The sequence below is a fragment of the Orcinus orca genome, chromosome 18, assembly GCF_937001465.1.
Source record: "Orcinus orca chromosome 18, mOrcOrc1.1, whole genome shotgun sequence".
Lineage (NCBI taxonomy): Eukaryota > Metazoa > Chordata > Mammalia > Artiodactyla > Delphinidae > Orcinus > Orcinus orca.
The window spans coordinates 10767609-10790322 of NC_064576.1; the positions used below are offsets into that span (position 1 = coordinate 10767609).

The 22714-nt window shown below is 43.8% G+C and overlaps 2 protein-coding genes across 10 annotated transcripts in view; both read right to left on the bottom strand.

Moving 5' to 3' along the window:
* CLYBL (citramalyl-CoA lyase) overlaps positions 1-22714 on the bottom strand; it is a 296263-nt gene that overhangs the window by 136245 nt on the left and 137304 nt on the right. The gene's annotated exons all lie outside the window — the stretch shown is intronic.
* On the bottom strand, positions 5022-5933 carry LOC105748169 (CUE domain-containing protein 2-like; the record flags this gene model as incomplete). The annotated part of the gene is made up of 1 exon (XM_049701205.1): positions 5022-5933. A coding segment is annotated over one exon (912 nt), but the record flags the coding sequence as incomplete, so codon positions are not given.

Consider the following 22714-nt stretch of genomic DNA (forward strand, 5'->3'; position numbering starts at 1 on the left):
GCTTTCACAAAAACCACATGATCATCTCAGTAGATGTAGAAAAAAGCATTTGACAAAATCTTTTATGATTAAAACAGTCAACAAACTAGATTTGAAGGGGAACCACCAAATCCTGAGACAGGACTAAATTGAAGGCAGTACAAACAGAATCCCAATTTAACAAATATCAATCCATCTAGCCTCTCGTTGGCTGAGAACTCTCCAGTGCTCCAGTAAAGTGTCCAACCTCATGCTGTTTTGCTTTTGAAGTTCTAATGAATTCATATTCCAGGAAAAGCCCTGTATATCAGACACTTTTACAAATGCTGACCCAACTCACGGTTGGCTTACTTAACAAATCTACTTTTGTTTAGGTGAAATGTGTTTATATAGTAATTGGAGTTTTAAAAATAGCAATTGGGTTTTTTTTTTTGCGTTACACGGGCCTCTCACCATTGTGGTCTCTCCCGTTGCGGAGCACAGGCTCCGGACGCGTAGGCTCAGCGGCCCTGGCTCACAGGCCCAGCCGCTCCGCGGCATGTGGGATCTTCCCGGACTGGGGCACGAACCCATGTCCCCTGCATCGGCAGGTGGACTCTCAACCACTACGCCACCAGGGAAGCCCAGCAATTGGGTTTTAACATTAACTCATATTTAGTTCTTGTTAGAAAATCTGACAGGCTTTTCAAAATACATTGGTGAGGGACTTCCATGGTGGCACAGTGGTTAAGAATCCACCTGCCAATGCAGGGGACACGGGTTCGATCCCTGGTCCGGGAAGACCCCACATGCCGTGGAGCAACTAAGCCCGTGCGCCACAACTACTGAGCCTGAGCTCTAGAGCCCGCGAGCCACAACTACTGTGCCCACGTGCCACAACTATTGAAGCCCACACGCCTAGAGCCCGTGCTCCGCAACAAGAGAAGCCACCGCAGTGAGAAGCCCACGCACCGCGACAAAGAGTAGCCCCCTCTCGCTGCAACTAGAGAAAGCCCGTGCGCAGCAACAAAGATCCAATGCAGCCAAAAATAAATAAAATTTTAAAAATATATACATTGGTAAGTTGGGGAAGGGAGGATTTTATGTCAGCACACACAGGTCAGGAACCAGGGCGTGTTGGCTAGATGCTGCTTTCAACCCCAGATCTGATTCTAGTTTTCACTAGGTAACAAGTGATCACTAGGGGGTCAGATCCTTGGGAAAAGCACAAAGATAAACGAAGTCCCTGCAATTCTCAGGCGGTGACCACTCAGCCCTTGTCAGGTGGCTGAGGCACTGAGGGGCCAGAGTCCGTGCAGAGGTGGGTAGAACATGACCACATGGAGTGGGGAGCACAGGGGGCTTGGGCTATGGATCGGCCACTGAAGACCAAGTGCTTCCCGTGTCCTGGGAACCACCATGTGGGGTCACACAGCCGCCTCCCTAGGAAGCAAGGGCTACAGGAACTTGGCATTAGGAGAACTTCTGTCATATTCAGTGAGAGGGGACCTAGCCCTGTTCTCAGGGGGCTGAAGTGGATTCTCCTCCGGGTCTCCCTCTCCTCCCATCTTAAGTAAGAGGTACCCTTTCCCAGGGCCTCACAGCACCAGGCACTGAGGACCTGCACCACCTCTGGTGAGGCAGCCAGCAGGCACCAGCAGGGGCTGGAGTTAGACCTGCTCTCCTAAGCCTGAGGTCAGGTTCGCAGGGGCGAGGGCTGGGCACCTGCATGGCCAATGCAGCACGCTCCAGCTCCCTCCCAGGCCCCTATGGATCCCCCCGTGGGAGGATGCCTGGGTTTGCTTATCAGGATCCTGCTGCCTGGCCTGGCTCTTGTGGTGGTCAGCATCACACTGGCTGCTACAGCACCTGGGAGCACTCCCACTGCTTAAAAACTTCTGCTCCTCAGCCATAAACCCCAAGTAGCCAACATACAAGTCTGAGTTTGCCACACACCCCCGGTGATTCAATGCTGTCCATGCCCTGTGGGGGCAGATGCTCAGCTGGGCTGGTTCCCCTGCCCTCAAGCTACCTGCCCAGATTCTACTCCTCTCCTCTGGCCCAGGCAGCTGAGGCTCCAGAGGGCCCCAGTGCAGGGTTCCACCCAAGTTACAACCAATGCAGATAGACAAGAAGCTTTCCAGAGCCCAGGCAAACATCCAAATCCAGGGCTTGGGAAGGCAGGTAGGACTGAGGGTGGAGGCCTCAGCTGATCTCTCTTCACAAGCAGCAGAGCTCTCTGAAGCCAAGGCCAGGTGGTATATGCTGTACAAAGTCCAGGGACCCTAACTGAGGACTCCACATCTTAGCCTTGACGCTGATACTTGGCTCTGAGATGCTCTTGCCTCACCCGTGGATGACCCTCAGCCAGCACCATATGCTGGAGGGCTCAAATGGAAACAGGGAAGGCCAAGGAACTTCCAAGTTGTTCCACTTGTCACATTCACGCTATCACTCCATAAACAAAAATGTACTGGGCCTAATACTTTTTTTGAATTATCTAAATGGCAGTCCAGACTTAACCAAGTGCAGAAAAGAACTTGATTCAGGGGCTTCCCTGGTGGCGCAGTGGTTGAGAGTCCGCCTGCCGATGCGGGGGACACGGGTTCATGCCCCGGTCCGGGAAGATCCCACATGCCGCGGAGCGGCTGGGCCTGTGAGCCAGGGCCGCTGAGCCTGCGCGTCCGCTGTGCTCCGCAATGGGAGAGGCCAGAACAGTGAGAGGCCCGCGTACCGCCAAAAAAAAAAAAAAAAAAAAGAATTTGATTCAGGACTTTTCATAATGTCACTCTTAAATTCAAAACTGATTTGAAAAGCAATTGTTAACTACAATAATGATTTAGGCAGCACAATTAATTCTAAATCATTTTAGTACATAATACCATGATGATTAATTTTACGTGCCAACCTGACCAGGCCACAAGGTGCCCAGATATTTGGTAAAACATTATTCTAGGTGTGTCTGTGAAGATACATCTGGATGAGATTAACATATGAATCAGCAGACTGAGTAAAGGAGACTGCCTTCCCTAACGTGGGTGGGCCTCATCCAATCAGTGGAAGATACCAAGTAGGCCAATACTCCCCTGAGTAAAAAAGGAACTCCTCCTGCCTGATAGCCTTCCAGATTTTCCCGCCTTGAGACTTGAACTGAAACATTGGTTCTTCCTGGTTCTCAAGCTTGCCAGCCTTTGGACTGGAACTTACACCAATGGCTCTCCTGGGTCCCCAGCTTCCTGAGTGCAGCTCTCGGGACTTGTCGGCCTCCATAATCATGTGGGTCTTATTGTCCTTATACTACATCTCTTATACATATCTCACACACACGCACACACACACACACGCAGACATACCTTATTGGTTCTGTTTCTCTGGAGAACCCTGATGAAGACAATGCCTATACATTACTTACTAGATAGTTAACACATATCAGTGCCTAGATGCGTGCTCTCCACACACCTCTGCACTGCATCTCCCCATCCTGACCCAACACGGGTGTATGTGTAGCTCTCAGCACCATGCTGCCCAGCACATACAGGGACTGGACCCGAGAGAGGAATGAAGGAAAGGATGGACTCAGGGCTAGATGGGCGGTGGGCTGGCAAGCGTTTAAGGAGAGAGGGCCACATGTGTCCATTAGCCTGTGTCCTCAGAGGGCTAAAAGGGAGAGTGGGCGTGATCATGGTTACGCTCTTCACAGACTTCCCCAGACTGTCTTCACAAAGGGTTGTACTAACTTATTTTGCCACCAGCGGGGCACGAAGGTGCCTAGTTGGCCATGTGCTTATGCACAGCCCTTTGCACTCTTTACACCAGGGTTTTGGACATTCCAGGAAAAGAGGCATGATATAGTGAGTGAAGGTGGCCATGGAAAGGGGCTGGAGATCCGAAACGCTGGGTGAAGGTTTATAACGGCCTTATTTGAGCAATGATGAAACAATCTATGGATCGTGTTAAACCTTCAAGATCAGTATTTCCCACCTTGAGCTGATCTGTATTCTATCATTTTACACCTCTGCTGATCAAATATTTTTTTTTACTGTGGTAAAATACACGTAACATAAAATTTACCATTTTAACCATTGTTAAGCATACGATTCAGTGGCATTAAATACATCCCCACTGTTGTGTAACCATCACCACCATCCATCTGCAGAACTTTTCATCAACCTGCCCATTCCCTCTCCGCCCAGCCCCTGGAAACCACTATTCTATTGTATTTTCTGTCCCTATGAATTTGAATGCCCTGGGTGCCTCATGTAAGTGAGATCTTACGGTATTTGTCCTTTTGTGACTGGCTTATTTCACGTAGCATAATGTCCACAAGGTTCATCCATCTTGTAGCATATGTGAGATTCTCCTTCCTTTTTAAAGGTTGAATAATACTCCATTACATGTACGTACCACATTTTGTTTACCCATTCATCCACTGATGGATACGGATTATTTCCACCTTTTGACTATTGTGAATGATGCTGCTATGAAAAAATATCTCTTCAAAACCCTGCTTTCAATTCTTTTGGGTATATCCCAGAAGTGGAACTGCTGGATCATATGGTTTTTTGAGGGAAAACGATACTTCTTTCTATAATGTCTGTATCACTTTACATTTCCACTCAAACATTATTTTAAAATATTTTCTGCTGCATTCAAGTCCAGTTACCACTAAAGGGGTGTTTTTGAACCAAAAAAAAAAAAAAAATCATCTTTTATGTGCCCCTGCCCTTTAGAAACTGCCTCCACAAATTCTAATAAATTTTGCTAAATTCCCATTTGTTTATAAACATAAATAATAAGAAAACAAATCATTCTGAAATAATACATCAATAAATTGCTATTTAGGACGCCACACAGAAATGATATGGCCCTTTTGTTTGTTTGCTTTTCCTGGGGCTACCTCTACTGTGCCCATGGCAGCTCCAAGAGGAGGTTAGCACTGTGGAGCAAGGAAGTAGGGAAAGATGGGGGACAGGAGTTAGGGCGGGCCCTGTGTGCAGATGCAGGGCTCCTGTGTCCCTCTGGGATCTGAGTCTAGACGGCTCAGGCAGAGTCTGGCGAGTGCCTCAGTGGAAGCGGCACTTTCTGGCTGGCTTGAGGTTGACGTGTGTGGCCTTCATTTCCCCAGCCTCAGGGTCTCGCACATCTTTGAATCGCTCCACTTTGGTGCTCAATACCTGGTTGTTGATGTACTGGATCAGCTTCTTGGGAGCCTCCTTAGGAGCCATAGGCCGGTGAATCTTCTGATCCTCTGCGCTATCCACCATCATGTACTTCTGCAGGATGAAGGACTTCAGCTCATCCTTTTGGGGGCCTCTGAGGCGCCTGGGCAGGTCCTGGTTGGGGCCATCCCAGGCTGGAGGCCTCTCCTCCTTCCCCTCTACCAGCATCTGCACAGCTTCTTCCGAGTCCCCTCGAGCTCTGGCCAACACCCACTGGGCCTGCTCCACCGAACAGGTAAGGAACACCTCCAGAAGTACGTCCACCCCTGGCAGCAGCTCCTCCTCAGCGCCGGATGCCTCATCTTGGGTGTCCCTAGCAGCAGTCGGAGAAGACATCGTCTCTTCTTTGAACTGCTGCAGAGGCTCTGGGGAGATAGATACCTGACCTTGGACCTCAGAGTTCTGTGGTTGCAGGTTCTCTTTGTTCCTGGCACCACTCAACTGCCCTGAGAGCTTCTGCATCATTTCCCCTATTGTACCCCTTGGGATGTGGGCGAAGCCAGGCACATAGGCCTCCATCATCTCAGTGAAGGTCTCCATGTCGAAATTCTCCTCCGATGGGCCTGAGGGGCCCAGGTCCTCAAGGACCCCGAGCACATAGAAGATGATCTCATCCAAGCCGCTGAGGTCAGCCTCTGGGAGGTGCGTCTGAACAAAGGTAAGGACGGCTGCACTGACAACCCTCTCCGGCTCCGTGCTCTCTCCCCTTCTGCTCCGTCGGGCGCCGCCGGCAAGTCGTCCCACACGGTGCAGCTCTCATCCCACAGCCCCACCAATGAGCGATATGGCCCCTTAAAAGTTCTTTTAAAGCAATTTTGACTCTAAGAGCTGATAAAGGTTGAAAATAAAAATTTCTCACAGAAGATTATGCACAAATCTTGATTCTTAAAGGACTCCTCTAGTTGGGGCTGTATCTTCAATCCTCTGAGGGAGTTGGAGGAGTGTAACTGCACTCTGTCACTGCCTACTCTCTATGCTGGGAATAGAAATATTGGGAAAAATTGAGTTCTCTGTTGTAAGGCCCATGGTCTGACCTTGTATGACAATTCTGATGCTCATAGAAGAATCTGTGGGACTAGAATAAAGAACCCATTCATCGATCCTTTCCTATACACCCCCCAAGTGACAGTAAAATTCACCTACAAATTCCAGCCACGCTTACGACTATTGATAACTAGGTATTTACACCAGCATCTGTAATAATTGAGGCCTACGTATGTTCTCAGTTTGCTAAGTTCCCAACTGCCCAGAGAGATTCCTTCCCTATTTTGAAGAACTGTGTTTCAGTTACTATGGCAACAGGGCAAGGAGAAGTGGGGAGCTTTCCATGGGCACAAGAGCAAAAGAACAGCTATTTGTCCTCTCACTGGCAGAACAGGGCCATTCGTGAGATTAGCATGTGGTGCAAACACAAACAAGCATGCAGCCCGCTTCAGAAAAGCCAAGACATTTTCAGGGCAAACTCTCTCACAAAGCAATTATATCACACCTTAATCAAGTGCTCCATTTTGTAATGAAAGGAAGAGATACTCTTTTGTGTCCAAAGCAGACACACACAGGATAGCAGTTTGTGGTCCGCTGTGGATTCACTTCAAAGGAAGGAGTCAGGAGGGCACAGGATGGGGAAGACCCATGGGCTGTGGGCCGGCCTTTCGGCCATCGTGGTGCCATCGAGAAGGAGGGATGCTGGTGAGGGACTTCCCTCCTGGCCTACACTTGCCATGGAAACCCCAGGAAAAGAGGTGAGTGTCAAATAAGGGACAGATTTATCAGAAATAAAGAAAAAAGCAGAACCCTTATTTTTGCTCACTTTGGTAAAATTTGTGTAATGCTGTTTCAGTGCAGATCTCTTCCTCCTCAGGCCATCAGAATACCAAAGGGCAAAAACAAGTGACCCAGTAATGGAACTCTTTTTTTCATACAGAATGAGAAATCAAACAAACACCCATATCAAAAATTACTCATTATCCGAAGTGAAATAAGCCGGACACACAAGGACTAATACTGTACGATTCCACTTCTGTGAGGTACCTAGAGTAGTCAATTCGTAGAGACAGGAAGTATTATAGAATGGTGAGGGGGAAGGGGGAGGGGAATTACCATTTAGTGGGTACAGAGTTTCAGTTCGGGAAGATGAAAAAGTTCTGGAAATGGATGGTGGTGATGATTGCACAACAGTGAGAATGTACTTAATGCCATTGAACAATAAGCTTTAAATAGTTAAAATAGTAGATTGTATGTTATGTATATTTTACCACAGTGAAAAAAAAATTTAAAGTTAACAAATCTCTTTCCCTTGTTATATCCATGCTATTGTTTCATAAACACAAATGTACTGATGAAATTCAGTACGGATCATGCATTCAATAAATACCGAGTCCACCACGAGCTGGCCCTTAGGCCAAGGGTTGAGCAAACATGGACAAGAAGCCATGTGTCCAGCAGACCCTCGCTGGTCACTGAATCCACTTCTTTGGCCACAGAACTGTAGTTCTCCAGATAGGTGCATGGGTGGGGTAAGCCCCAAGAACAGGGAAAACCCTGTACAACTGGGTGACCATTAATGGGTCCCGAAGAAGAGAGCAAGTTTTCCATGAAAACAGAGATCCACGTTTATATCTCGAATGGATTAGTCCTCATAAATTAATGTGGCCACAGCACCACTCTGCCCCGTGGCACTTGGGTGCTCGGTAGCACTTCTAAGGGCAACGCTGCCATTTTTCAGAAAGGCAAATGAAGAGGAGTTTGATACAAGCCAGCCCAGCAGACGATAAGGAGGAAGACAAGGGCAGGGGTGAGGGTGTTTGAGAGGAGGTGAGGGAGAGGAAGAGAATGAGGAAAGAAAGGGAGGGAGGAGAAAGGATGGGTCCTGAAGGAAAGTAGGCGGATAAGAAAGTGGGCGGGAGGGAAGGAAGGCGGAGGTGAGGGCCAAGAGGGAGAGTGGGGGATGGGATGAGAGGAGAGGAGCTTTGTTTTGCTGCAAAGCTCCTTGATTCCGGTTGAAGAGGGGATGACAATAGAGCATGTGCCTGCTAGTGGGCATGCACCATAATCCCACTTCCTTGCTCTACTTTTGGTGAGAAGAGGAGGAGCAGAGGTTTTATCTGAATGGAAAACTGGAGGGATTTTATTCCCCCCGCCCCACCCCCGGAGTGACACTGAGGTCAAGAGGGAAACCTGCACTCCTTCACTGAACACGTTTAAGAACACAATGTGATTAGCATCTCTTCTGTTTCTGGGCTGCTTCAACCTAGGGCTCCTGGAAACACAAAGAAGTCTAAGGATGTTGTTTATCAATAGTTAACTGAGTTAATGTCACTGAGAACTGCAGGAATGATGCTCAGGACCCTCTACCCATAGTGATTTTTTTTTTTAATTAATTAATTAATTTTTGGCTGTGTTGGGTCTTCGTTGCTGGGCATGGGCTTTCTCTAGTTGCGGCGAGCGGGGGCTACTCTTTGTTGCAGTGCGCGGGCTTCTCATTGCGGTGGCTTCTCTTGTTGCAGAGCACAGGCTCTCTAGGCGTGCTGGCTTCCGTAGTTGTGGCACACGAGCTCAGCAGTTGTGACTCGCAGGCTCTACAGTGCATGCTCACGAGTTGTGGCGCACGGGCTTAGTTGCTCCACAGCATGTGGGATTTTCCCGCACCAGGGCTCAAACCTATGTCCCCTGCGTTGCCAGGCGGATTCTTTATTTTATATTTCTTTATTTTATTTTTGGCTGTGTTGGGTCTTTGCCGCTGGGTGCAGGCTTTCTTTAGTTGTGCAAGCAGGGGCCACCCCTTGTTGCGATATGCTGGCTTCTCATTGTGGTGGCCTCTCTTGTTGCAGAGCACGGGCTCTAGGCGCGTGGGCTCAGTAGTTCTGGCTCACGGGCTCTAGAGTGCAGGCTCAGTAGTTGCGCACGGACTTAGCTGCTCTGCGGCATGTGGGATCTTCCCAGACCAGGGATCAAACCTGTGTCCCCGGCACTGGCAAGCAGTGTCTTAATCACTGTGCCACCAGGGAAGTCCCCATAGCAATTTGATAGATGCATTTCCCAGTGTTGGGAATGATGAGAGGACGCACCTGTCAAGTGCAGAACGTGGGAGCTTTTGGTAAATTGTAATTAAAACCTAAAGGACATGCCAGTCGACTTCTCTTAGCCTCTGTAGAGACGATTTGGGGTTTTGGATGGTGAAATTCTGAGTGCAAGGAACCAACAGCTTACTTGTTCCACTCCTGGCCATAACTGAGCACCCAGAGCAGAGCCTTATGTTTGGATTGTTCACTGCTGGCATTCCTGCCTAAGAAGATCTGATTCTAAAATGAGTTGCATAAAAGACAATATTTAGTAGTTAATGTATTAAAACAGCCAATGGAGAATATAGGAAATATTATCACCATAGGCCCACCAGAAAATTTCACACAAAAAAAGACCATTCACAAAAGTTCTCCATTTAGAGATTCCATTAGTACTCGGTTATCTTAGCTCAAAAAATAATAAATTTAAAGCTGAGATGGCCAATTCCTGGCTTGGGCAGAACTTTAGAGGTAATTGAGCAAATGTGAACTACAAAGATCAATTTCTCAACTTTTTTTTAAAGGTCACGAAAGAAGACTGTCAACCTGACAGATGTAACCATGGATTCTTTTACAGAATCCTTCAAAAGCTCAAAGGCTGCTAAACGTGTCAAATTATGCATCTCCCCCATGACCGGGTTCTTTGATATGAAAGTAATCATGGGAGAATTTTTTTTTCCTCCAGAAAAATGGATCTGCAATTTTGAGAAAACAGTTCTCTCCACATCTTATTTATTTTATTTTTTTGGTAGCTGTCATGAAAATCATCTAGGTTAACGGAATCTTTTTCTCCCTAGATTCTCTCAAAAATTCCTTTCAAGTGTCAATCGCAATGAAATGAGGCCAAAATGTTACACAGCTTAGAATTTTGATATTTTGTTAGCTATAGTCCTTTGATTACCCTGATATGTAGATTTGGGGAAATTTTAATACTGATCTCTCTCTAGTGCTGAATAAGTTTTAGAAAAAACACAGTCTAATTGCCAGACCCATACCACACACACGAAAGCTGTGAATATAAGCTGTGATCACTAATCACGTGTATGTGGCTTTGACTGTGTGGGACCCACAATAAGATTAAGATTGTTTTTTTCCTTCTTAATTATTCAGAGCTAAGTGTGATGAAAATTAAAACTAAACATATGGATGTGATCATGAAGGCTTTCTCTAACACAGTTTTTTTTTAAAGTATGTTTAATGTGCTACAGGCACTAACTCCTTTAAATATTTAAGGCAAGACTTCCTAGAACTTCTAATTTTAGGGGAGCTTAAGATTTTTTTCTTATTCAATGCCACACTTAGCAATGCACCAGCCAAAGTGCAAAACAGCCTCTTTTTCCTTTATATTTAGTTCTAAAAGAACCACTCTTACTGAATATGTATTGTTACTTAGTTTTCTGTGGAATGAACTGGTCAGACTCAGAGAGTAACACTTTTATTGTAAGTACACAGGGAATAAAATGAAAAATTAAGAGGGGAATCCTTTCCACAAGCTGTATGTCCATGACAATCTACGTTATGGTTTATTTTTGACTTGATTCAGGGTTTTCTATGATAATGGAAAGAGAGATGGAATAGGTTATCCAGAGAACACGATAACCAGACAATTTTTTGCATGTGTCTTTGTAATGTATTAACTAATTTTAAAAGCTAATTTAATCTTATTTCTATCTGGAGTAACACCGATATTTGTCTTCCTTTGGTATGTGCAACTGATATGCTAAGAAATAGGTGGCTCAGAAGTCTGTTGGGTGAAAAGGACAGACCACTTGAGACTGAAAAGTTGCTGTAGGTTATCATGGTACCATATGGACAATCTCCAAATGGTCCTTCCTCTGACGCTGGTTTCAGAAATGCAAACAGGGGACAGAGGAACTCTGAGCTACAAGTTAGGAGGCCTGAAACATCCATCCGTAGATAGTCTGACGTTGGATTTCAGCTTCTGCCTGCCTGGCACATTTCCCTGGCACCCTGGTTCCATGCTTCCGTCTCACAGGTCCTTTCTTTCCATTCCCATTTGCGCCTCCCAAATCTCTCACTGACTTCACATTTAGCTGAGCTCACATTTCTTTGCTAACCCCGAACTCCTAGATGCACTTCCAGGGGGAATTCAACGGCCATCCATCACTCTAAATTGGTCCTTACCCTGGCAGTCACTTCTGTCTTCCTCCTGGTTCTGCTCTCTTAGCTAAGGTTAGGCTGGAGGGCTTAGCAGAATGCTGACTGTCCATATTGGCCAACCAGCTCCCAGTTAGTTTATGTTTGACTAAGTTACCCTTGCCAGGTCTCTGTGACTATAGTACAAGTGCTGAATACAAGAGCATCTATTTTGGTTCAAAAACCAAATAACAGAGCAAACTTTGTAGTAGTTCTCCATGGCATCCAGCATTTTAAAGAAAACAGAGCAAAGGAGCAAAACCTAAGAACTCAGTTTATCTCATTCCCAGCAAGATCAGTAGACTGCAATAACAGCCCAAAGGCGGGAAAAAACCATAGGATATTAAATTACAAAATACCAACATTTACATAGTAATTCCCACTAATTAAGAAAGAAAGATATAAGTTGTTTGTTATAAACATCACCAGGTCTTGAGCAAACACCAAGAGCTCACCACAGAGCCAAACCAAGCATTTGTCTAATCAGAGCCACCTTCCAGAGCATTTTATTGGTACAGCTGCAGAGCGCACATTTTATCACACATGCTAATAATCCCAGTTATGGTGCCTAGATTTTAATCATTTGTTCTGGGCTTGTTTCTCAAACAATTAGCACTAATGAATGGTCAGAATACCTCAGATCATATATGTCTAATTGCAGTCAAGAGCGGTTCTGGTCTGCATGTACATTTCAATTTACCTCTGGGGATAATGTTTGTTAATTGTATTTCTTTATATGCAAGCTAAGAAAAAGGCAGCTCAGGCAAAAAGGGACTAAGTGTTCTCCTCTTTCCCTTTGTTCCCACAAGAAGCTAAAGTCACTTCAAGAGGCACTTAATCCCATCATCCGTGGTTACAATTGCCTTGCAGCATCAATCAAAAAGAATCTGAAGTAAAATGATGCAGCTATATTGTGTAATTAAAAGCAATTCAGGTAGTTATTGCTTGGGGCCCTTTATGGGTCCAAATACTTAAAATGGCCCTGCAGGGATCCTAAACACTGTAGTGTTTTAAATTTGGTCAGTAATAATATCTGGAGGAAAGGAAAGAATATGCAAAAAAAAAAAAAAAAAAAAAAAAACCCCAGAAGACCTCAAACAACAAAAAAAAAGCCCACTAGCCTCTCCTAGTGCGAATTGTTAAGCAAAAGACCAGGGAGAGCAAAAGCCTGAAGTGAAAAAACCCATGACTCGCAACTACAAAGTGAAATAAACGTAGAAAAAAAGGAAGGAGAAAAAGAAAACAATTGATGTTTTCCAAATTCAACAGTCCCTGTCCCAATCCAACTTTCGCACTTAAGAAAAAAGAGTGTCAAAATGTTGGCTGGGTCTCTTCAACCTGAAATGAAACAGCCTTGTACAACCTATATTATAAAAAATAGAGGCTGTGTGAAAATCCAAACTTATTAAGAAAATAAATTTATGGTATGTTTAATGCTACAGTTACTTATAAAGGCAAGATGTGAAAAGTACTTTTTAAAAGTTTGGCACAGATTTTTTTTAAGTGATTTACTTAAATCATTTTTAAAAATTAAATGCTTTGGCTTTTAAGGCTTCATATATGGCTTTTTAAGCCAACAAGAGTTTAGCACAGTATATTCTGTTGTGTGCTTTTAACAAAGAGCCATCATTGACAGGAGGCTGGGAAAATGCATAATTCTCTGGTTTTGATTCTTGGCTAAAATATTTTTAAGTAAAAACACAACTCCTCAACAGACTAGATGTTAAAATAACAATGAGTGTTTAAGTTTTATCATCAATTCCCCTTTTATAATAAAAATGGGAAAGAAGGCTTCCTGTTGATTTACGAAAGGATTTCAGGGAAAAATGCTAAGCGTGTGCCAGAGTGAGCTATTGGATATTAAGGAACTTTTTATGAAAGACACCAGTTTACTGCCAGGATAAGGTGCATTCTAGAAGCAGATGACTAGAGAAAATACTCCATATCACTAGAATACAGCACTTTGCAGCAGCCTCTATAAATACTTTCTAAAATACTGCTTAGTGGCAAATGTTAATTGTGGCCTGGAAAGTATTATGTGTGAGCATGTGAGGGTCATAAGATTTAACATTCAAATCACAAAATGACTGTCAGGTGAGATAGCCAACAACAGTTCACTTAAACACAGAATTGACCTCATTTTCCACACAAATATTCTAGTAATTTGAGTGCAAAAGCCTACAGCTGAAAAATGCAAAAGTACTCCCTCAAAGTTTAACCTTGGGCTTCCCTGGTGGCGCAGTGGTTGAGAGTCCGCCTGCCGATGCAGGGGACAGGGGTTCGAGCCCCGGTCCAGGAAGATCCCACATGCCGCAGAGCGACTGGCCCGTGAGCCATGGCCGCTGAGCCTGCGCGTCCAGAGCCTGTGCTCCGCAACGGGAGAGGCCACAACAGTGAGAGGCCTGCGTACCGCAAAAAAAAAAAAGAAAAAAAAAATCTGCTTACCGTGCTTCTTCCATTATATTGATCATAGTGTTAGGGATACTATATATGCTCAAGCAGTTTTGTGTTGTAAGTACTTCCTATAAACTTAAACCTATTTATTATTATTCAGTGTCCAGTCTTCAAGCACCCGTTCAAAATCATTACCCTCAATGGGTGGGGAGTGGGGTCTGACATCCCCCCACTGCAGTATTCTTATCACCCTTACCTTCTAGCTGCCCTTGTGAGGCGTCACACTCCGTGGGACTAAGAAGAGCAAGTGGGTGACAGAAGCGCCCTGGGATTACTTGAGCTTGATTCCCTGTCTCTCCACCACCACCACCAAAGTGCCCAGATAATTTACTTCATAATCAGTACCGGTGCTTCTTTGCCACGACTGTGCTGCCCTACCTGAAGGCCAGGCACCAAGCTGAAAAAAACCCTCTATTTTGGATCCACCAAAGTATCTGTTCATGTCCTACAGTTTTTATTTCACTAGCCTTTGGATTTAGATAGGCAGGCACTTATTCTTAGGGAAAGGAAGTGTAAACTTTTAACAAGGGACATTTTAGGAATACCCCAAACTGCACTAAGTAAGAAGGAGAAAAACAGATCAATGATAATGAATTGCAGGCAAAAGTCTGTACTGCGATCTGTCTCCTGTAACAGTCCCCAGACAGGTGCTTATCAATATCATATTTCTTTCCTCCCACGCCCCAAGTCTCCTCACTGCTCCTCTGTCCCTGATGCTCCCCTGGAATTCCCTGTGGATGGTGCCCACCACAAACTGCCAGGAGCAGCCCTACAACCGGCCCCTTCAATTCTTGCCATTGATCCGGCTGTGTGCATGCTGGCTAAATGCTGCCAGGTCAAGCTGGAGAACAGGACTTGAAAATTCAGTGCTAATTACTGTGATTACAGTCTGTGTCTCAAGCAGCCAGAGCCTCTGGGAAGTTGTCTACATGTGACCTGTCTCTGAATCCAAAATCTCAGTTTGAGAGATGTAGAATCTATACCTGACGACTTTGCAGCTCGTTAAGTTATAATATGGGCATCAAGTCATTCATGATACCTTCTCCCGAAGCATATGACTAAGGCAAGCCCAGAACGTGGAATGTACAAGACAGATGCAGAGGGGAAAGGATCAAACAGAACCCACGTAGTCACAAAAATTGCAAACACCAGCCCTGCAACATGATGCTCAGATGGCGATTTTCTTGAGATGACTTGAGACCCTTTGAACTCAATGAAGGAGTGAGTAGGGGCTTAAGGGAACATGCTCACAGGCGTCCTCGGTCCGCAAAGAGCCAGAGCCAGCTTGTCGTGAGAACCCTGAACTTCTCAGGACCCATGCCAGTTGTGTATTTACCACTGAGCTCCCAAAGGCAGATGTACTAGAGTCAGAGAAAGTGATTTCATGAATATATTTATATCACATAAAGAATCCAAAAAACGTTGATGGGAGAGAATGCTAAGATAGCAGTTTACTTTCCTGGGCTCACCAGCGTTTCTTTACATAAATTTGAATCATTTGGAAATAGGCTGGGGAGCAAGGCAGCTAGTTTTGCTCTGGAGTACATGGCTCGTTTTCCTTTCTTCACAGACTATGTGCAGATATGCTTGTCCCTGACCAAGTTTATATAAATAGAGTTCTTCCCAGGGCATGAAAAGTAGAACAGAATTAATTGCTCTGAATCATCATGCAGAATTCTGAAGGGATTTCTATTCTCACAGTGACATCACAGTGCTAGGTTTCCAGATGCTGCCAAAGAGTTGAGTGTGATTTCGCCTCTAACCCATCACGGGGGCCCTTCTGCAGCTGGCAGGCACCACACAGGCTTTCTGATATGTGCCCAAAGCAAGGATTCTGAGGAAGAGAGGCTTTTCAGGGGACACTTTGGCCCTAAGTGGAGTCCCAAGACAGTAGGCAAAACCTGAACTGTCATTTTGAGCCTGGCCTGAATTGGCCAACACACGTCAAACACCACAGGGCCTTTATGAAAATACGACTTCAAATATTTTTCTTTCCTCCCCTCATTTCCTTCTTTCAAGTACTTAGTTCACAAGGTGCGTCTGTTATGTGTGTTTATTTGAAAACGAAACCGCTTTTAAAGGGCTCAGTTGTTTTACAACAAGAACCCTGAAAATAGAAGATAAAAATTTCAGTATGAACCCATTCTACAGAATACCATTATTTGATGACTTATTTAAATTATTTGCTGATTACTCAATCTAAACACAATTTTAAAAATAGAAGGGGCTTCCCTGGTGGCGCAGTGGTTGAGAATCTGCCTGCTAATGCAGGGGACAGGGGTTCAAGCCCTGGTCTGGGAAGATCCCACATGCCGCGGAGCAACTAGGCCCGTGAGCCACAACTACTGAGCCTGCGCGTCTGGAGACTGTGCTCTGCAACGAGAGGCCGCGACAGTGAGAAGCCCGTGCACCACGATGAAGAGTGGCCCCCGCTTGCCACAACTAGAGAAAGCCCTCACACAGAAACAAAGACCCAACACAGCCAAAAATAAATTAAAAAAAAAAAAAAAGTAACAAATGTTCAAGTACAATTGGTGTCTTAAAAAAAAATAGAAGTGATGGTATGTTTCAAAATTTTGGTAACTTTAAATGGTAATTTTTCTCTTTTTAAGAATTAAATGAAATCACAATGTTAGCTTACCAAAGCAAACAATTCCTGTATTTAAAAAAACGTACTGAGCTCCATGTCAGGCGCTCCTGCCACTCAAAGTGAACAATCCTGTAAGTCAAAACTTTTGGATACCTTTTCATTTTTTTGTTCTTTCTGCGTACAACAAGAGAGCCAGCAAATCTCCTTAGTCTGTTTCTGAATCTGGGTCTATGGGTCTGAATCTCTGGGTCTGTTTAGTTGGCAATAAGAACTTGGCCCTTTGCTTAATTTCCAAAATATACAACAGCTCATACAGCTCAGTATCAAAAAAACCAAGCAACCCAACTGAAAAGTGGACAGAAGACCTAAATAGACATTTCTCCAAAGAAGAAATATAGATGGCCAACAGGCACATGAAAAGATGCTCAACATCCCTAATTATTAGAGAAATGCAAATCAAAACTACAATGAGGTATCACCTCACACAGGTCAGAATGGCCATCATCAAAAAGTCTACAGATAATAAATGCTGGAGAGGGTATGGAGAAAGGGAACCCTCCTACACTGTTGGTGGGAATGTAAATTGGTGCAACCACTATGGAAAACAGCATGGAGATTCCTTAAAAAACTAAAAATAGAGTTACCATATGATCCAACAATCTCACTCCTGGGTATATATCTGGAGAAAACTCTAATTCAAAAAGATACACGCACCCCAATTTTCATTGCCGCACTATTTAGAATAGCCAAGACATGGAAGCAACCTAAATGTCCATCAACAGATGAACGGATAAAGAAGATGTGGTACATATATACAATGGAATATTAGCCATAAAAAAGAACGACATAATGCCATTTGCAGCAACATCGATGGACCTAGAGATTACCATGCTAAGTAAAGTAAGTCAGAGACAAATATCATATGATATCACTTGTATGTGGAATCTAAAAAAAAAATGATACAAATGAACTTATTGACAAAACAGAAACTGACTCACGGACACAGAAAACAAATTTATGATTACCAAAGGGGAAGGCAGGAGGGGAGGGATAAATGAGGAGTATGGGATTAATAGATATACACCACTATACATAAAATAAACAACAAGGATTTATTGTATAGCACATGGAACTATATTCAGTATCTTATAATAAACTAAAATGGAAAAGAATCTGAAAAAGAATACACACACACACACACACACACACAACTGAATCAGTTTGCAGTACAACAGAAACTAACACTACACTGTAAGTCAACTATACTTCAATAACAAAAAACTCGGCCCTTTGGCTGTGGACACTAATACAAGTTGATTAGCATCCAGCAAGGCCTGGAGTGGGGCCACACTCATGGATGTGGACCACCTTGCTTACCATCTTCCTTCCTGGTTAATTGTAGGGACCATCCAAGTCATCATCACTGGGTTTCTCAATGGCCAAGAAATCCTTACATTTGTTCCTTTTCTCAGACAAATTCTTCTAACAACCATCTGCCCTACACCATACCACAGGCATAATCTGTCCCCTGCAAGCTGAAAAATAGCTTACTCTACAAGCCCACTAAATAGAAAATGCACCAAAAATAGGCTGTGATCAATACAAATAAGTACAAGGAAGACTGCTCCAGAAATAATTTCAATTTTATACAATTGATTTGTTCTTTCAAGGAGCCCTTAATTTACTCAATCCCTGATTGAGTTGTTACATGAATCAGGAAGGATTAACTATGAAGATAAAGGCAGATATTTCAATCAGGGAATACCCGCGATGGTTTAATTAAAGAATTTTTGCATTTCACTTACAGAACATTGCTGCTTAAGTATGGCATGGCATTTATTTAAAATGTCCCAGAGGCAATTAAGCCCTTGATTAACAATAAAATTTTCTTCCTTAACTTCATTCTCAATTACCATGAAGCTCATTTCTCATTGCCTGGAACTTCCAGCACGTGGTACTCATGGCTTTAACTTGCATGTGATTCCACATAAGACACCTAAAAAGGTTAGAAGGAATTGAGGTACACAGGAACTAGCCTCTTCTAAAAGGTGGAAGTCTTACTTGTTTTGCAGTTTGCTCACTCATCTCCTTCAGCTTGCAGCCTAGCCACGTCTATGTATATGTGACGACTCCGCTCCAAGTTATGGGAGGAACAAGGGCATGTGGTGACCAGGACACAATTCCTAACTCTGAGAGTTCAGCTCTTCTTGAACTCAGAGCAGACCTGGATCTGGTGATACCTTAAGCGTGTCACTTAACCTCTCAGTCTCAGATTCAGATTCTGAGTTGGATGTAATAATAGGATTGTTGTGAGAAGTCTAATGAAATGATGCACGTGACACACCTGATAAAGTGCCTTGCACACAGGAAGTCCAATCAATAATAGCTCCTACTATTAAGGATAGGACACCCCTCTTCCTCTTCCCTGACCTCTGTGAGCTAGTCAGGTGGGTCTGGAACAGAGGGTCGCCTAGGATTCACACACCCACATAGACAGATGGTGGGAGGCACTCTGTCACACCCGGGAAACACACCTACCAAGGGGGCTGGGGAGCCCGCTTCCATGCTAAGGGTTGGCACCACAGAAAATAAAGAAGTCAGATTTATGTCTCCTCTCTGATGCCCCCTAAGTCTTCACAACTTAATAGCTGGATAAGTGATCTACACATTTTGACTTATCTGTGAATTTGTCATCAGCTCTACAAGAGTGTTTCACGATTATCTGTGTACATTAATCTACGTCTGAAGAGAAGAATCAAAAGGGTTTTGCCATTCATTTTATTTTAACGTTAGACAAATTTTTATTCAGTATTTCACTGATTCAACAAATAGATATTGGACATGTAAGCCAGGCAGGGATATCCAAATGGGGAGGAGAGAATCAGCCTTGGGGGAAGTCGAGGTCTAGCTGGGGAGACTGGGGTCTCTAAGGCAAGAGGGCAAATTCTAACTCTAGTTGGAAAACAGTGGGAGGGGCGATTCTGAGAAGGCTTCTCAGAGGTGGTGACAACAGATGGGGCCTTGGAAGGAGGAGGACAAACTCCAGAGGCAAAAAGTGCATTGTGGATGCAGTATAATGAGAAAGATTTGAGACCATCTCCTCAAGTATCACCAGTGATTTTCTTTCTTTGCAAATGCCATGCCTACCTCTAATTCTTATCTGTTGCCCTCCTGCATATGGGGGATTTCCAGGAATAAACACCAGCTATTTGAAATACCAAGACAATGTCCTTTTTCCAATGCTGTATTCTGTCACAGATGGTGACCAAAACAGTGACACTCAATATCCTAAAATTTTCTGACCTAAAAGAAACTGCCAGACTTCCCTGGTGGTGCAGTGGTTAAGAATCCACCTGCCAATGCAGGGGACACGGGTTCGATCCCTGGTCCGGGAAGATCCCACATGCCGTGGAGCAACTAAGCCCATGCGCCACAACTACTGAGCCTGCACTCTAGAGCCTGCGAGCCACAACTACTGAGCCCGTGTGCCACAACTACTGAAGCCCACGCGCCTAGAGCCTGTGCTCCGCAACAAGAGAAGCCACTGCAATGAGAAGCCCGCGCACCGCAACGAAGAGTAGCCCCCGCTCGCCACAACTAGAGAAAGCCTGAGCGCCGCAACGAAGACCCAACGCAGCCAAAAATAAATAAATTTAAAAAATAAATTTATATGAAAAAACTCCCTTTTTTACTCTTCAGTAACATTTATTTATGCTTTTAAAATCATCTTTGAAATATATAGGACTTAAGTAATAATTCTTCTTAAGTAGATAGGGTGTTCCTTTAAAATCAGAATCATGTTGAAAGGAGATAAAACCAGATTATATTTTGCATTATCTGAAGCTTATGAGAGCATTATTTAGGGACTTCCAGTATACAAGGGACAGTATGTCTGTCCACAGATACAAAATGTTAAAATGAAAGGCACCAGGACTCATACACACTAAGGCAAACAAACTTAAGTTCTCAATGGTAGTCTTTGTTCTTTTTTTTGCTTTTTAACATCTATTGAGTCCTTTACTTGCATTATTTCACTTAATCCTTCCCAAAATCCTACAAAATAAGTACTATTATTGCCATCTATTTTACATCGGGCAACACAGGTTTATTTTATTCTATGACCTTAAATTTTCAAACAGGCAGCTGCTGATACTATTATGCCACATTTCACAACTGATACCAACCAGTTTTTTCAGGGCACTGCACAAGCCAAAGAATATGAACTCCATCCATACTGGCTTCATGCTTAAAAAAGAAAATTGAAATAGAGATTTAGGCAAATAATGACAGTAAAGATGCCTTTTTTTCTCTTCGAAATTTTCTTTATGTGACAGTTTAGAACAGGACTCAGCAAACTTTACCTGAAAGGGCCAGATAGTAAATTATTTCAGACTTGTGAGCTGAGAGACAAAGTCAAGGATATTATACAGGGACTTGTGTAACAAGAGGGAACACAAATTTCCACATACTTGGTAATGACAAAATTCAAAATTAAATTGCGTACAATTTTTTTGTAATACAGTTCTACTCACGAGAAGAATAGCACTCCTTTTGGGGATAGCATCTTGCTTAATTGGAGTTCAAAGGTAATGTTCCCTATTCTCAATTCATTCATCTGGAAAAACCATTCTTAGTTCGAGAGCTGCACAAAAATAGGTGGCAGGCAGAATTTGGCCTGGGACCCTGGTTTAGAATATTTCTCTAAGCTTGAGCCACAGACAACTTCATTTACCCTGGAGACCCAGAGTTTCACAGGCACAGGGCCCAAGTCACAGAGAAGTACCCATCTTTGAATTACAGGCCAGTGTACTGGTCCTGATTATTATTCAGAGACATCAACAAGTAGAAAGCTTCCAGGGCTCCTGGCTCCCTTCCCATGTGATTCTCATTTTTTTATATCACTTGTTAACTTGGGAGGTTTGAAGTCGCTGCCACACCTACTAGTTTGTGCTGAACTAAAGAAAAGTCAGTTTGGTGTAAATCACGAAAAGCAACTGTATATTCTCCTCTATTTGTGGCATTTAAAAAAAAATATCTCAGTTTCTTTTATTCCCCTTATCCTGACACCAATAAATTTCTTTTTTGGCAAAGTTTTAACAGATCAGTTTTGTGTTCCTAAGTATATCCAGCATTTCACCCTCCTTTTAAATACAAAACCCAGAAACTTAGTCTTCTGTGGGCTCCCTGCTCTTTGTGCGACCACAGGGTAGGGGTAGGGGAGGAGAGGGGAAAAGGGTGAGGAAGGAAGATACTGGCTCACAAAAGTCCAGAAAGTATTTGACTAAAAAAATAGAGAGCAGGGTGGAAGAAATGAATCAGAAATCCCACAAACAGAGGAGGTTATTATTTTCTTTTAAAAGATTAAGGATTGCAGGTTTTCATGCTTACTCAGATGGAACAAGAAAACATTTCAACCTCTTTGCCTCATTCAGTTTGGGTATGAACAAAATAAAGGCCAGGCACATTCAAAACATCCATTATAATTTTCTTCTTCCCTTTAAGATGATGAGACAACTGGTGAGAGATTTGGGATTACACTCCACACAGTAAACGATCATGGGAAAGAAAAGTGGGAAGCAAACCCAAAACTCAAAGGGATCCGGAACTGGTACAGCTCTTCCCTGCCTTTCACAGTGACAGACATTCTAGGTAAAGCTTCCTTGCCATTGTGAGTTAAATTCCAGTTCTAGCATCAAGCCGGACACTCTGATTCCAGCTGTTCAGAACAAACAGGGAAGTGCACATAGCTGTTTTATACAAGTGTCCAAAGGAGCATGAGCCGTTTCTTTTGAGGAGAGGAACCATATTTTCCAAATTAGTCCAACTTGTGGTTGACAGGCTGAGCGCCCGTTTATCTCCAGCTATAAGGAACACGTGCGCCTGATGACTAATCATGCCTTCCAGGAAGCAGTTCACCACCACCGTGCTGTACACTGGGAGTGCACAAGATGAAACGCAAGGGAAATAGACAAATGAGGAGAGGGAGGAAGTGAAGGCAGTAATTTTGACAAAAAAGTGGAAAGGGTTTCAAGGGTTCAAATTACAACAGGGTCCTTCAACTCAGCTTGAACAGCCCTCCTTGTCTACACAGATAAGGCTGTTGATTTGCCTGTTAGCGCCAACTCCCCAGTGATTAAAATTTCTTCAAGATCTCCTCTTCTTTAACCATCCCTACTGCACAGTACATCACTGGGACTCCAAGATCTTAAAAAATTAATCTAAATAACTGGTCACAATGAGAAGGAAGAACAGGAGGTAATATTTGAGAGGGGGAA